Consider the following 19,565-nt stretch of genomic DNA (forward strand, 5'->3'; position numbering starts at 1 on the left):
GGCCCTTCGGTTATGCGAGTTTCTTTCACAGAAAGGAAAGCACCTCTGAGCCGCTAGGAAACAAATGGCATTTTATTTTTTGTTGGTGAGAGGGTAGATCATAGCACAGATAGCAGTCCTGTCACACATTTGGTTAGTTTCCACAGAACATGATGGATGGGAGGAACAGGGTCTAGTTTGACCTCCACTCTCTGACCTTTGACCTCTTGCTGTCCCCTCTGCAGCAGTGCTGCAGGGAGCCCTGCCTGCTCTCTAACCTGTAGCATAGCCAATCCACTCAGCACTCTGACCAGCGACATGCAGAGCCGAGGGTGCAGGAGCCTTCACTGGCTGCCTGACCAATGGGCCGTGGACAGAGAAGCAAAGGACCCCTGCTTTCCGTGCTGCCTGTCCCCCGAGTGCTGGCCCCAACAGAATGGATCGCCTCCCAGAGACCCAGTTCAGGGACAGGAGCCTGAATCCAGATGAGCTGGGCTGTAGACCAGTCTTGGAAGCAGTGAAAGTAGGAAAGAGGGGGTAGGGATCCAGAGCCCATGGGGTTATTGCTGAGAAGATATGCATGGGGCACATTCCCCATGGGCAGAATACAAGCCCTGGACTCGGACTCCTGGCCGCTCTGCAATGGGGCAGGGGAGATGGGGGCTCCATGGTAGAAGTCCCAGGAGGAAAATGACCAGTGAAGGGGTGTCGCCTGCCTGAAGGCATAGCTGGGCTCACCAGCTCCTTGCTGTGAACCTCCAATTGCTAAGAGACCCTCAGAACAGACTTGGGTCAGGGGTGGAATATGGAAGCAAGGTTCTTGCAATAGGAGTGAAGAGAGGCCATGAAGAATGATCACGAAGGTGATGTATACCTTCCCAGGTCCCAAGACAACTGGAGACTCCCACCCATGCCCCTACCCCTATACCCACCCCTAAATCAAGAGAAAGGACTGGTCTCTCAGGGAAAAAGCAGACTCCTGGGAGCAGGAGGGAATGGGAGGCTACGGGGAAGCAGGGAGGAGCCGAAGGTGACACAGTTCAGCTCCAGTCCAGGAAAGTGAGTCTAGGTTCACTGATACAACACCATCCACAGACAAGCAGCCACAAAGACCACAGTCATCACACACACACAGACATGCCACAGGAGGTGGATGAGCCCACAGGCTGTAGATGGGAAGGTAGGTATTAGCTGCATCACTAAGTTGAGGACTGGTGTTCAAGGGGACAGGGAAGAGTCAGGGGACACACAAGTTCTTGGCTTCTCCTGGGGAAAGGTCTGTTGCTGAAGTAGCCAGTTTTCTTAAGCATCAACATTTGTATCTAAAGGTTCAAGCAGCTGCCTTCAGGTTCTGGAGGCTGAAGAGAGAGAGAATTGAAATTAAAATAAAACTTTTGGCTCCTTTCAGAAATCTTTATCTGCTTGTCTCCCTGTCTTTAGCAGACCCTCTACCCACAAAACTAGCAGGATGGGGGCCATACTAAGTGCCATGTTTCCAGTGAATCAAAGAAGATGAGCCTGAGATGCAGAGAAAGGATTTGAAGGCATAGGAGGGGGTGGACCTCAGGGGAAGGGTTCTCTTGGGAGGGCTGGAACCTGGTAGATATGGAAAGAAAATTATTAAACCCAGGAATGTTATCCCAGGACATTTTCAATAGTTGCTCATAGTCCTAAGACCTGAGAACAGGGTTTCTGAGGAAGTCCCAGTTAAAAAGAAAAAGAAAAAAACCAGACAAGAGAAGACAACTACTAGCTAGCTCCAGGCTCCTTCCCTTGAGCCTTCCCACACCACGCCCAGATTCTGACCTGCGGGCTGCCAAGAAATGAACAGAACACCAAGCTACAGCGGGGACACCTGCCTCCAAGACTGAGTTCCATGCCACCTCGAGCTTAGGAACCACTGACCCTCCCAAGCCCCATCTAGAAGAGGGAGGTCATGAGCCCTGTTCTGGCCCCCGCCACCCACGGGGCTGTTAAGAGGATATAAAAACATTTAGGAAAGAATTTAAACGCTACACAAGCACACTGTGTTATTACGATCACAGTACAAGCTGGTGTCTCACACATTTTACATCCGGAAATCTCTTTTAATTTATAATTTAAGATAAAGGTATATACCAGTCTTGGATGGACCTAGAGAGTATTATGCTTAAGTGAAGTAAATCATACAGAGAAAGACAAATACTATATGATCTCACTTACATGTGGAATCTAAAGAACAAAATAAAAGAACAAACAAAACAGAAACAAACTTATAGATACAGAGAACAATCTGATGGTTGTCAGATGGGAGGGGACTTGGGGGGCTGGGTGAAAAAGGTGAAGGGAGTAGAAGTACAAATTGGCAGTTACAAAGTAGTCATGGATATGGAGTATAACACAGGGAATATAGTCAATAATATTGTAATAATTATGTATGGTACCAAGTGAGTACTAGACTTATCGAGGGAATCACTTTGTAAATTATATAAATGTCTAACCACTATGATGCTCTACACCTGAAACTAATATAAAATAATATTGTGTGTCAACTGTAATTGAAAAAAAAGTATATACCTGTCTATTATGCCTTATTATGTATGAAAATAAAACAAAAGACAAAAGTGAGCTAATAGAAGACTGATGCTCCACCCAGCATGTTCAAGGGGATGTCACAAAGTAAGACAGGCAGTAGCAGAAGGGTGTCATGGAAATGGCACTAAGCCGCAAAGACCTGAGTTTGGGTCCAGTCTGTCTTCTGTATGGCTTATTCTCTCTGACCTCAGTTTCTTCATCTACGAAATGGTGCTAAACTCCATCTGTTCCTAGTTACTTCTTTTGGCAGGCTCCAGTAAGTTCGTGTATGTGGCAGCATTTTGAAAACTATAAACAGTTATTACTTTCCCTTATACCTAGAATGAGCAATGGCAATGGATACTAATAACAGTGCCCCTACATACTGAGAACTCAACACTGGAATGCTGGGGAGAGGAGATGTCATATTCTATCCACCTACTTTTGTGTAGGGTTGGAAAGTTTCATAATTAAATGTTAATTTTAAAAAGTGGCCCTAAGGAACTTCGTGAATCATCGCTAAAAGCCATTATCTGTACGCTAATTTGATATTAGAAGTATTTCACTAACTATAATTCTATCCCACGTCATGTCAACATGGCAGCTAGGATGACACCCTATTAACTTGACCACTGGGCTGTGTAAAAGCCCTATTTCTTGACTATTTACTGTGTGCATATGCAGTGCATGCACCTCAGATATTTCAGCCCATCTGTCTTATTACCCCTATCAGATACAAGACTCCTCAGAGCACAGCTCATACTGAAAGTTGTACCATTGCAAAAGCTAGCCCAATTCTTCCCCAGTGAAAGAAGTGATGGTGACAGAGGAAGACGTAGGCAGACAGCATCTTACCTTCCCACCTGAGGGCTGTACTTCAGTTCTCTGCTTTCTGGGGCTCCGTTGCTGGGAAGAAAACCAGAAGAGATTGTAGCAAGTGGACCTCTCATCCCAAAGGGCTACCCCCTGCAAGAGCCGTGCCTGTGCTTGACTCTGGAGGAACCTGACTCACATAGCAAAGAGGTGACTTGTGTGGGATTTTGAGTCAGACAGACCTGTGTGCAAATTGTTGCCCTGCTTCTTGCTGGTCACAGGAACTTGATACATCCCTCAGCTTCTGAGTCTCTCGGTTGTACAACCGGATAGTAATGCCTGCCTCATGAGGCTGTATGAACATTAAATGAGATAGGGTCTGTGATGCACTTTGTATCATGCCTGACACTGAGCAGATGCCCTGTAAATAGCAGCTGTCAGGAGTAGCAGCCTGTTTGATGGATGTGAGGGGACAACGAGGAGCAGAGGCCCTAAAGACTCCTCTCCTAGTACTTATGGGAGCATGTCTGGCCATATTTAGGGAGGCCATAGCACCTGGCAACTGACACTCCCTGAGCCATACAAAGACCTTCCCCGACTCGTTCCATTCTACCTGGGCAGGTGGCCATGACAGTTACCATTTGCAGTGATGAGGTTCTCCACCTGGGCTTCCTCGTCCCCTGGAGCCCTGAAAAAAGGACCAGACACAAGCCCTTTGGTCAGAGGAATCCAGGGCAAATCCAGAGAGCATTACCACTCTCCTTGTGGGTGCAGGAGTGCCTCAAGTCATCTGAAAGCTTCAGCATGCTCCTTGGGGCTCACAGGACAGAGGAGAAGTTGGGACTGAAGAGGCAGTCAGGCACAGGGAACTTACAGACACCCGTCAATGACAGCCCCAAAAGAACCACTGGAAAGGAGTGATCTAGGGCCTCATGGGGGCTTGGGTTGAGTCCTCAGACTTTGGAATTCTGAGGTCCAGAGCTACCCTTGGTTATTGCAGTGGACTAATAAGGTGCTCTTGATGTTGGAGTAGGAAGGTGAATGAAAGGGAGCCCAAGTTTCTACCCAGCTCAAAGAGCCTCATGAATGGAAACAAGCAGGGACAGTGTCACAGGTCCTGCAGAGAGGAGATGGACGTTAAGAGAGGCCCCAAGGCCCTCTGCCTCCCTTCTCCCAAGCCCAAACTGTCTCAAGGGCCTTCAGACAAGAATCCAGCACCTTTTGCCCATCTCCTCCCATCCATATTCATAAGAGAAAAAAGGGCTAACCCTCAAAGTCTGCCTGGCAATCCTCAAAACTTCTGCCCTAACCACAATGCACACAGACTGTTTCTGAGACAAGAATCTAAAATAACACTCATTTGGATCACACACCAGGAGGCTCCCTGTCCCTTCTTTGTGTCACCCAGATGTCCACAGCCATGGCATCCTTACCGGGGCTTCTGATTGAAACTGCACTTGCATCTGCGACCTGAAAGGCAAAGAAACCATCCAAGGTCATCCTCTTGGCTTGAGCTCAAGGTCAGGCTCCTGGCTTGGCCACAGCAGGGCTGCCCCGTGAGTCAGTGCAGGCTATGAGACTAGGTAAATAGCACCATCTACACCTGAGCAGTGCACAGCTATATGAAGCAATCCTAGGTTGAAGGAGGGTTCTTCTGAGACCAAAGTTCAACAACAGCTTGGATGGCTAAACCACCACAGTCTGCCTGATCATGCAAGTACAGAGGGCTCCATTCAGACCAGGTTTATGCAGGGAAAACAAACGCAGGGGCACATCCCTTGGAGCGTGCTAAGGGAAGCCCCTGTCTCTTATCTCCTGTGACTCCCCAACCCATGCCCTGCTGGATACAGTATCTGGAGGGCCACCCTGACCCTTCTTATCTGTGCTTATTTCATCAAGCACTTATTTTGTTCATTCTTCACTGTTTTACTGAGCACCTATTATGTGTCCAGCACTATATTAGGTCCTGGAAATAACAGGGAAAACTGAAAGACTCCTTTCCTCTCCAGAAAAGGGAACAGCCAGCCTCTTGTACCATTCTCTTCCTGCTTAGCAGTGCAGACACTGCTCTTATAGGGTGAACAAAGGAACAAAGAAACTTACTCAGGATAAGGAGGATCCCGACGGAGAAGAGGACCACAGCAAACACCAATCCCCCAATCCTCAGGGTCTGGTAGTCTGCCAAAGGAACAGGGTGAGAGATGGGAGAAGGGGATGGGCCAGGGAGAGTGCCTGTCCCTCCCCTGGACAAGCTGTGGCACGCCCTCCCCACCCAGGGCACTGACACTGCTTACCATAATGAAAAGGGTCTTTTTCTTTCTCCTGCTCAGGTGCTGCAAAAAGAAACAAGCGTGGTCAAGAGGAGGACAGCTATACATCCTGGTTCCCAAATGTTGCCTCACAGGTCTCCCTCCCCACAAAGGGCTTCCTGGGAAGCAAAGTCCCTTTAGCAGAGGTGCCTAGAGAAGCATGAAGGACAAGCCTGACGGCTAGTGCTTGCCTGAGAGCTGAGGGCAGGTATGGCTCAGAGCCCCAGCTGCCATCTTGTCATGTCTAGGTCCTACGGCATACTCACCACTGGCCAGGACAGCAGGGGCCAGCAGGCTGCATAGAAAGATCAGCACCATCTCCATGGCGTCTGGGGACAGAGGGAGGAAATTGATTTTCTGGATAGGAGAATCCCCATTTCAACCCTCAGCCTGCCCAGGACCCAGTTGAATTCCTTGCTTTACTCTGAGCACTCTCCACACAGCGAGAGTTTAAGCAACAAAGCAGAAGCAGCTGACATTTATTGGACTCTGATGGAGTGCTCCGCCTGCATTAATTCACTTACTACAATGAAACTGATACAATTAGTAGGCACTGTGACTAACCCCTTTTGCAGGTGAAAGACCTGAGCTTAAAGAGGTTAAATGACACTCATAGCAGTGAGCAACAGAGCCTAGATCTTAAACCAGCTCAGTAACTCCTCTGCCACTTGCCTCTCTGCTACCGAAGCCATAAAGCCTTAATGGCTTTGGAGATGATCTTTTCCACGACCTCCTCTTCAGGCCACCCTTCTGGGACCATGTTCAGTTCATTAAGATGTCTGGGACTTCCTGGCCTGGTTCCCCACTGCCAAAATTTCTTCCTCCTATCAGGTTACGGGGGCTAAGTATTCCAATGCCCCTCTCGTCCAGCCAGCCAAGTGGGGGTGGGAGACCTGCTGTTTTCTGGACTGTGCGGCAAACCTTGAAATGCTGACAGCTCTCTCTAGGTTACCTATCACGCTCTCACCTCTAACGTGCCCAAGCTAATTCTTCCCACAGGCGTTAGTTCATAATCCTCCAGAAAGCTGGTTTGCTTGAACGAAGGGAGTGTGAAGACCCGTTCTCTGAGCATCGGTGCCCTCCCCTTCTTCCCCAGATGCCTGAGACTTCTGCTCATGAGCTCATCAAGCCCCTGGTCTTGGGTTAGTCGCCCCAGGAGCGGCCATCTAGATGAAAGCAGAAGGCAGGGCCAATCGGTGCCTCCCAGGGGCAGATTTCAGTGGAGTTACAAACACCTCATTAGCCAGAAAGGAAAAGGGGAAAGAACCCTGAACCAGGAAAGCCCAAGGCTGTTTGCTCTTTTCTCTGTGAGGTGAGACTGGCAGTGGCCTGATGCCTGGACATCTGTCTAGTGTCCGGGGCCATGCTCGCTCTGACAGATCGTGTGCCCTGTCACTTCAGCAGACCCAGCAGCCTCCAGCTACCCTTCCTCTTTTAGCCACCAGAGGTCAGAACAGCTGCATCCAGAGTCATGCGTGGCACAGACCTCAGACTTGGAGGTGATTCAAGAAGTATTATCTAAAGGCACTAACTTAATGCTACCTCATTTAATAACTGTATTTTTAATCTTACATTATATTTTATATGTATGAAAATATATAACACACATGTAATAATGCATAATAATAAGATAAACAGCCATAAACAAGTAACTCAAGAACTCGAATTTTACGAATACTGCTGCACTTATCTCTTCCTCCAACCCACCCCCCTGCTTCACTCCCAGGGTAAACAGTATCCTGAACATATGTTTTTAATCATTGCTTTGCTCGTCTTCAAAAGCAGTTTTAAATTAAGAAACAATTAACATACCATGAAATTCACCATTTTAAAGTATACAATTCAATGGTTTTTAGTATATTCACAAAATCGTGCAACTATCATCAATTCCAGAATATTTTCATCATCCCCAAAAGAAAGCCTGTACCCATTATCAGTCACTCCCATTCTAACTTTTCCACAATCTCTGACAACCACTAATTTACCTTCTGTCTCTAAGGATTTGCCTATTCTGGACATTTTATATTTAAAAAAACCATAAAATATGTGGCCTTTTGCATCTAATTCTTTCACTTAGCATTATGTTTTCAAGGTTCTTCCATGTTGTAGCATATGTCAGTACCTCCTTTCTTTTAATAGCTAAGATTCCATTGTATATATATCCATCCTGCTCTTCTTTTAAAAAATGTATCTAAATATGATACTGTTTAGTGGAACTTTTTTGAGCTTTATAATTACATCATGTTTTTACAGTCTTCTGGGACTGGCTTTTTAAATTTAATATTGTGTTTCTAAGATTTATCTGTATTATTACCTGTAAGCATAGCTCATTCATTTTCAATGTCGTGCAATATTCCATTATGCTAGGAAATTATCATGTATTGTCCCTCCTCCTGTTAGTGAATATCTTATTTTTTTTCCAATTTTGTGTTATTCTAAATAATGCAGCTGTGAACATTTTTGTGCATGTTGCCCAGAGTACATATGTAAGAGTTCCAAAGGTACTCTTTTTCAAATCTTTTGACCACTACTTTCATAAGAAAAACTTTTTTCACTGAAACCCACTACAAATTATATTCATACATACCAGAAAAATTACCACAAAACTATATTTAACCTTAAAATAAATGATGCCCTTTGATACTTTCTATTCTATTTGTTTCCTTTAAAAAAAAAAATGGCTAGGTCCATTAATGGTTCACACTCAGCAGTTTGGAAAAATATGTTCTAGAGATAGGCCTTGGAGTGCAGTTGTTGGGTTGTATAGTACTCAGATTGCCAACTTTACAAAACAATTTTTCAACTTTACAAAATAATTTCAAATTGTTTTCCAAAGTGGTCATCCCATTTCAACATCCCACCAGCTGCACATGATTGTTCCTATCACTCTACATAGTCATCAATACTTGATATCGTCAGATTGCTTAACTTCTGCCAATCTAGAGGTATAAAATATGGTCTTCATTTGATTTTAGTAATGGAGTTAAGCTTCTGATAGTCTGCCATTCCTGTTTCTTCATCAGTGATGTGTCTTTCATGTCTTTTGTTGGTTTTTCAAATGGGTTGACATCATTATTCATTTATTCTGAATACTAAATCTTTGTCATTAAGTATTGCAAATATCTCATCTCAATTAGTGGCTTGTCTGTTCACTTTTTAATTGTCTTTTAATTGTCTTTCAATGAACAGAATTTAATGCAATGATTTTTGTGTCTTGTTTAAGATAGTCTTTGTCACCCTGAGTCGGAAAGAATTTTCTTCTAAAAATTTTAAAGCTGTCTTTTACATTTAAATCTTTATTCCATCCAGAAGTGATGTCTGTGTAAGGCATGAGATGGGGATCTAATTTTTGCTTTTTTCCATTCTGATAACCAGTTATTCTAGCATCATTTGTGGACCCCTCTCCCCCTTTCCTCATGATGCACAATTCCACTTGTGTCATAAATGTTTCTATTTAGGGGTGGGTCTGTTTCTGGGCTTCTCTTTGGATCCCTGGTCAATTTGTCGACACCTGCATCAAAATCAGTGTCTCAGTTACTACAGTTTCACAGAAATTTTCCCATGCCATAGATGAGCTTCTCTTTTTCCTCTTCTCTTCCTCTTCCATCTCTTCCTTCAGGAATGTCTTCATTATTCTTGGTCTTTTGCTCTTGTATATAAATTTGAGAATCAGCTTGTCAAATTCGTCTAAAGCTGTTGGGATTTTCATTGGAATTTCAATGAATCGATCTATAGAACAACTTGGGGCGAAGTGGCATTTTTTATGACCTTTAATCTCCTATCTATAAATAAATCTTTTCACTTGTTTAGATCCATTTCAAAGCCCTTTAATAAAATTGTATAAATGCTTTCATATAGGTCTTGTACATCTACTATTATTTATTCCTAGATCTCTCATAATTTTTATTGCTATTTTAAATGTTATGTCTTGTGTGTTTTCTAATTTTTACTGGTTAGAGAAAAGCAACTGATTTGTATATATTGATCTCAAATCCAATAATCTTGTTAAATTCTCTTATAATTTCTAACAATTTACCTTTAGATTTCTTTGGATGTCCTCTACAGACATAAATCTGTAAATGATACAATATTGTTTCTTCTTTTCTAGTTCTTAGAGTTTATTTCTATTTATCTTATTCTTAGTCATTGCTAGGACTTCCAGTGAAATGTAGCATAGAAGCAGTGATAATGGACACATACACACACATATGTGCACGGTTTTATTACTGATTTCTGTGTGTATTTTTTTTTCTCAGCTTCATTGAGATATGACATATAACACTGTGTAAGTTTAAGGAGTACAACATGATTTAACACATGTATAAATTGTGAAATGACTGCTACAATAAGGTTAGTTAACATCTCCATCATCTCCTGTGTGTGGTAAGAATGAATAGAGAAAATGTTCCACATATACAATGGAATATTATTCAGCCACAAAAAAGGTAATTACTGATTTTAAATAGCATTCTACTAATATTTTAGTTACCCTCTAATCCCAGTTTTCCAAGATGTGTCTGTTTTATATTATAGTCTATATCTATATTGATATAAAGATATAAAGGTTTTTCTCCTTTAATCTATCAATGAAGTAAATTATACATGTGGATTAGCTAATGTTAAATCAACCTTGCATTTCTGGGATACAACTAATATATTATCTTTTCAATAAACTAATGGATTTGGTTTGCTGATACTTTGTTTGGGACTTTTGCATCTATGTACAAGAGTAAGATTGGGCTGCAAGTTTTATTTTATTGTATTCATTTCGCCTGGTTTTGGTATCATGGTAGTACTGATCTCACAGAATAAGTATTTCTTTTCTTGCTATTCCCTGAAAGAGTCTGCAGAAGACTGAGGTAATTTGTTCTTTGAATTTGGTAGAACTAACTTTAAAATCATCCGGGCTTAGTATTTTTTTTGTGGGAGGATTTTAAATTGCCTATTCAATTAATGGCTATGGCAGTCTTAAGATCTCTATTTCATCTCAATTATATTTAGTGAGTTATAATTTTTACAGAAATTTGCCCTTTTCTGCTTTAAAATTAATTTATTTCCATAAAGTTGTTTATAGTATTTTGTTATTTTAATTTCTGTTGGAGCTGTAGTTATGTTAGTTTTTTACATTGCTAATATTGTCTATTTGTGGTAATTCCCTTTTTTCTTGATCAATCTAATCTCACCAGAGGTTTAACTTTTTATTAAGCTTTTCAAAAAACCGACTCTCGGTTTTGTTACTTCTCCATATTGTGTGTTTTAAATTTTTCTTAATTCTCTCCTTATACATTCTTGGGTTAATTCTCTTGTTCTTTCTTATATTTATCTTCTTATGATGGATAACTAGTTCATTAATATATAGCCTTTCTTATTTGCTAATATAGGCATTTAAGACAATAACTCTCTAACATGCAAGCTTTAAAATGTAAGCTAAGAACTATTTAGTTCTTAGCACTTTAAACTTGCATTATAATCTCTCATTTGACCCATGCATTAAGAAGCGTGTTTTTAAAATGTCCAAATGTATAGTGATTTTTACTTTTGTTATTGACTTCCAATTCAAGTGTACTCTGGTCAGAAAACATGGTCTGTAGGATACAGATACCTTGAAATTTACTGAGACTGGCTTTATGATTTAGTACATGGTTACTCATTTTAAAATTTATATTCCAAGTATTAGAAGGTTGTGAATTCCCTCATTGTTCGGAAGAAAGTTCTATATGCCATTAAATTATAATTATTGTGTTAAATTTCTGTATATATATTTTTGACCTATCAAAAACTAAGACAGGTGCTTTAAAATCTACCACTATGAGGAAGGAGTTATAAATTTATTTCTGTGTTTTTTTACAATATTCTAACAGTTTAAAATTGTTATACAATCCTGTGAGTTAAGTCTTCTAGGATTGTATAGTGAGCCTTTCTATCTTAAATTTCATTTTATTTTCTACATTTCTGTGTCCTTATGCATTTTATGTATGCATCTCATAAATAGCAAAAGGCTGGATTTTTAAAAAATTTAACCTGATAATCTCTACTAACCTTCAAGTTTATTCCATTTAACTTCATTATGAAAATATATTTGATTTGATTTCTACCATCTGTTTTTCTCTTACTTTTTTTCGATATCTCTCTTTCTCTTTTAACTTTTTTTTTTGATTAACTATTTTTTTTCTTATTCACTTTCTCCCTCTACCGGTTGAGGAATTACACAAGCTGCTTCTAGTCTTTTAGTGGTTGCCACATATTTGCTCTGTACTAAAGGTTTATGTCCTCCAAAAGTCATATGTTGATACCTAATCCTCATGTGATGGTATTGTTAGGGGAGGGGAGAGACTCTGGGAAGTGATTGTGTCAGGAGGGTAGATCCCTCAGGAATGGGATTAGTACCTTATAAAAGAGACCTCAGAGAGCTCTCTCACCCCTCCTGCCATGTGAGGGCTCAGCAAGAAAACAGCAGTCTCCGGACCAGGAAATTAACCCTCATCGGACACTGAATCTGCTGGCACCCTGATCTTGGACTTCCAGCCTCTAGAACTATGAGAAATAAATTTCTGTTGTTTATAAGCCACTCAGTCTATGGTATTCTGTTATAGGAGCCTGAACAGACTAAAACAGTATTCAAGTTACCAAAGACTAAAAAAATCTACAGTTAAAAGATAATCGATATTGGATATCACTCTTCCTGAAAAATACAAAAATACAAATCTCCCACTTCCTGATATATATATGCTACTATTGTACAAAATTTCAATTTTTTTTTTAATCCTATAAAACAGACATTAGTGTTTGTATTTCATGGAAACCATGTTTGTTTCGATTTACCCATGTGTGTAGTAGCCAGCCTATAAAATAGTCTTCAGTATTTCATGGTATTTACGTACCAAGTACCTGGTGCAGTCCCTTCCCCATTGTACCAGGGTTAGTCTGTGTACCCAATAAAATATGTCAGAACTGATACATCACTTCCATTATTAGATTATAAAAGACGCCACTGCTTTCCTTTCCTGTATTTCTCTCTCTCTCTCTTTCTCTCATTGCTTGCTCTGGGGAAAGTTACTTGCCATGTCTTTAAGGCTACTCAGGCATCTCTGTGGAGAGAACCATGTGGCAAAGAACTGAGAGCCTCTGTTCAAAACCTGCTAGGAAATAAGAGCTGCCACAAACATGTAAGTGAGCTTAGAAGCAGATCCCCCAGCTTTCATGATTGCCACTCTGGCTGACAGCTTGACTGCAATCTCATTAAAGACCCTGAGCAGGACCATGTAGTCAAGCTGCTCCCTGATTCCTGACCCTCAGAAACTGTATGAAGTAATAAATGTTTGTTGTTTTACGTTATTGAGTTTGGGGGTAATTTGTTATGCAGCAACAGATAACTAACACAACGTATCTACGAACTGATTTGTTCACAATCCTTTTTGAATCTGTCATCCTTCAAGTATGTTCTTTATTCATGAATAACATCTTTTAGAATTTTCTTTAATAGATCTATCAGTTACAAACTCAGTTTTTGTTTATCTGAAAATGTTTTCATTTCACCCTTGTGATGGACATACTGTGAGGTGATCCCCAATAATTCCAACCTTCTAGTATTCAAGCCTTTGGTTGTAATCCCCTCCCCTTGATGGGGGCAGGAGCTGGGACCTGCTTCTATCAAGATGATGATGAGCTGTCACTCACATGATGGTATTATGTTATATAATACTTACATCTTGGCAGACAGAAGCTAGAGGATTTTCTCCCTTACTGGCTTGAAAAAGTAAGCTGCTACATTATAAGAGGACCTATGGAGAGGAGCACATGGTAAAGAATTATGGGAAGCCTCGATTAGCTCAGAGCAGCCCCTGGCCAAAGCCAGCAAGAAAATGGGGATGCTAGTCCTTCTGTCACAGCAGATGAATTCTGCCAACAACCTGGGGGAGTCTGGAAGTGAATCTTTCCCCAGTTGATCCTCTGATTAGGCCATAACTCTAGTCAACATAGATTATAGCTAGGTGAGACCCAGGTAGGCTGTGCTGGACTTCTACTCTACAAAAAGCACGAGATAATAAATATGTATTGTTTTAAGCTTCTAAGTTTGTGGTAATTTGTTATGTACCAATAGAAAACTAATACAATCCTATCCCTGAAAGGTAGTTTGGCTATATACACAATTCTAGATTGATCATTATTTTGGCTCTGCACTTTGAAGATGTTATTCCACTGCTTTCTGATTTCCATTATTGCTGTTGAGAAATCTGCTGCTGACCATCATCCCTTTACAGATGTTCTATCTTTTCTCTCGGCCTCCTTTTATTTGCTTTCTCTTTTGGTGTTTTGAGTTTCACTAGACCACAGTCTAAATATGAATTTATTTTTAAGTATTGTTGTTTCCTTTACCTCCACAGGTAAAGGAAACAACAATACTCTTCAACAATCATGAAAAACTCTCAACCATTATCTCTTCAAATATCACCTCTCCTCCATTCTATTTTCTTCTCTGAGACTATGTTTATGTTAGATAGTCTTATTCTATTTTCCCTATCACTTTGCTGCTTTTTCATGTTTTTTACTTCCTTGTTTCTCTGTAATACATTCTGGGTAATTATTTCAGATTTATTTTCCATGTACTAAGTCTCTTGTGAATTGTGTTTAATCCATCCACTTAATTTTCCATTTCTATTATTATATATTTCTAAATGTTCTATTTGGTTTTTTTTTTTCAAATTGCCTGGTCATTTTTGTTAAGTCTTTGTTGCCCGCACATTTTTGTTAAGTCTTTGTTGCCTGTTGTCATCATTTTTTTATTTCTTTCAACATCTCTTATATAGTTATTTTATATTCTGTATCTGATAATTCCAAAATCTTAAATCCTTTGGCATCTAAATCTATTTGTTATTTCTGTGCCTCTCGATCATAAGTGACTCAGTTTTTCCTGTGTTTGGTAACCTTTGATTGTGAGCTCAAGATAGATTTTACTCTGTGGGAAATTAACAGTCTTAAAATAGGAAGCTTTCCTCTAAAAAAAGTTTGTTTTGCTTTTTTCATGAAGACTGAAGGTGGCAGATACCAACCTTAGATCACTTTAGCTCCTCTCAGGGGTCTTGGGCTTAATGTAAGAGTCGTCAGTCTGGCTTCCTAAACTCGTTAGGGCCAAAGCTTATTAGTCTCTGGAATGCAGCAATGTCAACTAGCATTCATTCTATGAACAACTCTGGCTTAAGTTACAGTTACACTTCACATAATCCAGTGCTAGTTTTATCTCATGGGTTTTAGTTTTTTTAGTTTTTAGGTAGTTTTTGTTTTGGGGAGAGGAGTGATAACTAGTGACTGGATGACTTCCCTTCCTTCTATGAGCCAATCTACAGTAACAAATTTAGTTTATCTGAGATCACTTCTTTTTTAGTGGAAAGTCTCATCAATGTATTATCCAACTATAGTGTCCTAAATACATTTTTCAAAGTATGAAATAAAATAAGTTTTAAGCACCTGCTATTTGTAAAACCTTTAATTTTGGGGGTGGGGGAGAGAGTGTTGGGTTTACTGCTATTTCTCAGATCAAGTACAATCTACAAATTACATATTTAAGTTACATCTGTTCCTTGCTCAGCCAGTGGGGAGATGTGGCTCCAGACCTGGAAGGAGGATGAAACTGGACATTAAAAGCCTTCGAATCCTAGAGGCTTTGGTGTGAATATTGGATCTGAGGTGAAATAGGGAAAGACAAATGGGCAAGATTTCCCACAGCGGCCGCTTGACAGCTCTAGCCAGGAAAGGAATTATTAGGCAAGTAGGGACCCTCCTGGGAATAGAAACGACACACATCAAGGGTTCCTGGCCACTAGTCCCTACTGTACCTTCCCCTCAACTTCCCCAGAATTACCTCTATAGATGCTCAGGTCCAAGTCAATCCCTCAACACATGCTGAATTTCTAGAAAGTGCCACACTATTCTGGGTTCTACAAAGGATCAAGAGATGAACAAGGTACAGCCTAGGCTTCCAAAGAAAGGCAAGGTTAGGAAACAAAGGGGTCTGATATATCAGCAAATGTGAAGGGAGTTTCACAAGTGGGAGAGACTATACGCAAGGAGAGTCCATCAGGGCAAGGAAAAGAGGAGCAGGGGATATAACAGGGAATCTGGGATGGTTCCATGGAGGAGCTGACATTTCAGCTACACCTTGAAAATAGGATGGGATTTTGAGGGACTGGGCAAGAAGAGAGAAAAGGAAGGGCATTCTGGCAGAGAAAACAGCATGAGCAGAGACAGTGAGAAAGGAAAATGAGAAGCAGGATAACAAAAGTGTTCAGTTCAAGGTCAAGTTCAGTTCAAGTTGAACCTCAAGGCACTTCATTCAAGAGTGGCTGCCTAAAGTGGTTTCCTCAGAAGGATTCTGAATGAAGTCCAGCAGGAGAAAAGGTCTTCATCTATTAGTAATGTCTGCATAACACAAGAGGGGCTGTGACAGTAATATAAAAAGTATTTGCCATTTCTAGAGTAAGATACCTTCTAAACAGTGAATAATCCAGTTGAGTAAAGCATGAAAGGTGGGTGGTGAGAATTCTGATAAGACAGTTGGCGTCAGATTATGGAGGATATTGAATGCCATGCTAAAGAGTAAAGACCTGTCTTTGTATTCTAAAGAAAACATTTTTGATCATGTTACAGTGTGCTGAAAGAAATATTATTATAGATTTGGAAAGTGACCAACTTCCTAACTCCCTCAAGCTACTGCCAGGCCTGGGCTACATCAGCCACACCTCAGCACGAGCCTCTTCAGGGTGCTTCTTGGCCCCAACACCTATTTCTTAAAATCTCGTTGGTACTGCTGGCATTGCCCCTGAGTCAGTGGCCAAGTACACATACAGAGCCTCTGAAAAGATACAAAATGCATTTCTCTCACTGCAGTACCAAGAAACTCTGTCTGGGCCTCTACTCCCTCCAAGAAACTCTGTCTGGCCCTCCCTCCCTCCCACCCAACCTTTCCATTTATCACATATTCCTTTTTCCCGGAAAGGAAGCTGGGCTGCCTGGAGCTTGGCTGGGAGACAGAGAGTGGGATTAAAAGGTGATAGAAGTAATAAATCTCATTCCAAGCCACTGAGTCTGAGAAATAGGAGGATGGGATCTTGGGGAAAGGGAAAAACAAAGTAGGTTTGAGTGGGGCTGGGAAAGGGGATTCAGGAACATTACATTTGTCACAATGTGCATGTTATGGAGAGGTCCTCATTCTGAGGCCCGGGACCCCCTGACTGGGACGCCTGAGGGCCTGGCTCCCTGGGACACGGCTCTGGAGAAGTTGGCACTGTCAGATGGGGGCCTCCTGGGCCTCCTTCCTCTGCCGCTCCCCAACTCTTGAACTCTAGATCATTTAGACCATCCTCCTCATCTGGAAAGTGGGACCAGCAACAATATTTTTACTTCCTGTATAGCATCTTTGAGAAAGAATTCAATTTCCACTCACTTTTCTTCTCCTCTCTCTGTTCTCCTTTATTTCGACATTGGTAAACTGCTGACATTTTGGTGGCAGCAGCACTTCCATGTTAATTTTCCTCCCTGATCATCCTGCCTCATGCGCAGTTGCTTTCTGCATGTGCGGGAGAAAGCAATCAGAAGAGTTTCTCCGGCAATTATCTTTCCATACTGAGTCACATAATTTCACATAATTGCCGGGTAAAAGCTGCTTGGAAAGAGAAGCCACTAGTTGATGATATAGCAACATACTATATTATTTTTGATTCCATGCAGCACTGAGGTAGATCAGAATACCCAGTTCTATTATGAAAATAACTCAGAAACAACCTCTCTTTAAAATGCAAAGGCTCTAAATTACAGTGGAACTCACTCTCCTCCCTCCCTCCATCAGCCCCCAAAGCCCCGCATCTTTTTCATTGCATCAACCTGCTTGCTTTCCTTAGGGCCAAGCCCATCAAATACACACCCAGAGGGCTCACCAAGGCCTGGGTTCTGGCAGGATCCCCAAAGAAAGATGAGGTTCCCTACTCCAGATAGGACATGCTAGAAGGGACCCTTTTATGGGGTCACAGAATGCCTGGGTCCCACTGTTTAGGCTAACTGGTTACCCTAGACTGTCACCCTATGCCAGAGGACCTGACTTAGCCTATGTATCCAAATCTTTTACCAAAAAAAAAAAAAAAAAGAAGAAGTCAGTGAGAAGAAGATTCCATTGTGTATAAATAGGATATAAACCAAGATGTAAGGTTTTCCAGATGGAGTTAGAATTTCAGAGTGTCAGAGTGAGTTAGAATAATTGGGATGAAAGCTCTTAGTTTTTACTTAAGGAGACCAGGGCCCCAAACAGAGAAATGATGTAGCCAGTTCATCCAGCTAGTCAGGCCCAGAGCAGGGCTCAGAACCCACGCATCCACCTCCTGTCTGCTGCACCAGTGTGCTGGATTGCGTGGTGAGTATGAAAGAGTTGGAGGGGAGGAGTGGCCACGAGGGGCAGGGGAAAGGCTGAGCCATGCCTGAGAGTACTAAGGCAGCCCAGCTGGAGCCAGGGAAGAAGGCGAGGCACCTACAGGAATGAAGGTGACCAGGGCAATGAGACTGGGTAGGAGGGAAGCACTTGACAGGCACCTCAGCTCTCCATTAGAAGACCACCTTTGCTTGGACATGTCAGGGTACAGTGTTGGCTTCTGAGGTGAGTGATGGAATTATGTGTATAAAGGACCTTCAGAAGACATGGAGCCCATCTCCTCATTCTCTCAATAGAGGGCAATGGGATGATCAGAAAGTCCTCTCCAATTATCCTGGCTGCACTGTGTAGTTGAGTGTGGTGCAGGCGACTATTACTCTAGCACAGATCTGAACAGTCTAAGGCCATTCTAAGGACTAGAAACAGAGAAGGCCTAGGACTCAAAATTATCATGGACGAATTGGTCTGATTTACTGGCAGAGAGGTGGATTCTTTATATTCCTAAGACATCAGTAAGTCTTACTTTTTGGGAGGAGAAGGGTAGTCTGACCTATGTGTGTTAAGACAGAGACTGGCCTCCAGGTGCCTTCTAAGGCCCCTTAGCCCCTTAACCTCAGATTCCTTGAAGGCCCTGTGTGCAATGGGTGATACCATCAGTTCTCAATTACCTGCTGATGAATGGGGCTTGGGGAAGTGGTCAGCACAAATCAGCAGATAATGCCAAACCCCATGACTTTGGAAGGTGTTTTACTTTCATTAGAATTTAGGCATCCTAATGCCTGAGAGCTGGAACGGCTGAAATGTTCTTGATCTTCGCTGGCACCCATCCCCCCTCCCCAATGTCTTCCTTCCCCATCCACCCTAAGGCATCCAGGCATCCCCGACACTCACACACAGTTGCACCTTTCTTCTCTAAACCTCTTGTTATCTGTTTCCCATTTTAGATGCTTTGGCCCAAAGTTCCCCTGGGGTTTTATGTTCCAGAGTAAAAAGAAAGCAAAGAAGGAAAGGACAGTCATCATGCACTTGACAGCTCTGTGTCTAGAAGAGCTCCAGAGGTGGCTTTCCAGGATCCTTCCTGGCTGAGCCCAGCACTTCCATCAGGGCTGCTTTCGGGGATGGGATCACCTTGTGTCCTGTGACCCGTGGTCTGGAAACAGAGGTAAGGACCACACTGTGGCCTTAAACCCCCAACTTTGTGCCCTAAACACTCTGACCTTAAAGTTCCCCAGCCACAGTGACCCAGAGCCATGATCAAGTTTCATCATCTGTTTTTGTAAAATGGAAGATGGATTCTTCTTCATCTTTGGCTCCTTCTGGGAGGCTGCTCAAAACTCCCTTTCCTCAAAGAGCCGCAAAATATGGCTGCAGCCTCCTTCACTGTAATGCTATTCCCCCAGGCCAGTGTGCCCCCAACCCCAGGTCCACCCGCATGAGGCAGGGCACTCTGGGGCCAATGGCTGGAGAACATCAAGCATGAAGAGCAATGGTCAGGG

At 42.1% G+C, this 19,565-nt stretch overlaps 1 protein-coding gene across 4 annotated transcripts in view; it reads right to left on the reverse strand.

The window, feature by feature from the left end:
* Window positions 1–53: 53 nt before the first annotated feature.
* FXYD6 (FXYD domain containing ion transport regulator 6) overlaps window positions 54–19,565 on the reverse strand; it is a 34,337-nt gene continuing 14,825 nt past the window's right edge. The window contains exons 2-9 of one of the 4 annotated variants that reach the window (XM_039888028.1): window positions 6,622–6,820; window positions 5,921–5,983; window positions 5,640–5,678; window positions 5,449–5,523; window positions 4,779–4,815; window positions 3,959–4,033; window positions 3,388–3,438; window positions 54–1,337 (exon numbers count right to left, since the gene is read on the reverse strand). In XM_039888028.1, coding sequence (XP_039743962.1) covers window positions 1,310–1,337; window positions 3,388–3,438; window positions 3,959–4,033; window positions 4,779–4,815; window positions 5,449–5,523; window positions 5,640–5,678; window positions 5,921–5,978 — 363 coding nt within the window. In that variant the 5' untranslated portion in view covers window positions 5,979–5,983; window positions 6,622–6,820 and the 3' untranslated portion in view covers window positions 54–1,309. Of the gene's footprint in view, window positions 1,338–3,387; window positions 3,439–3,958; window positions 4,034–4,778; window positions 4,816–5,448; window positions 5,524–5,639; window positions 5,679–5,920; window positions 5,984–6,621; window positions 6,821–19,565 lie in introns of those variants that run through there. The other 3 variants (XM_039888024.1, XM_039888025.1, XM_039888026.1) reach the window with 3 other exon arrangements.

This window comes from Pteropus medius, unplaced genomic scaffold, assembly GCF_902729225.1.
Source record: "Pteropus medius unplaced genomic scaffold, Ma_sr-lr_union100, whole genome shotgun sequence".
Lineage (NCBI taxonomy): Eukaryota > Metazoa > Chordata > Mammalia > Chiroptera > Pteropodidae > Pteropus > Pteropus medius.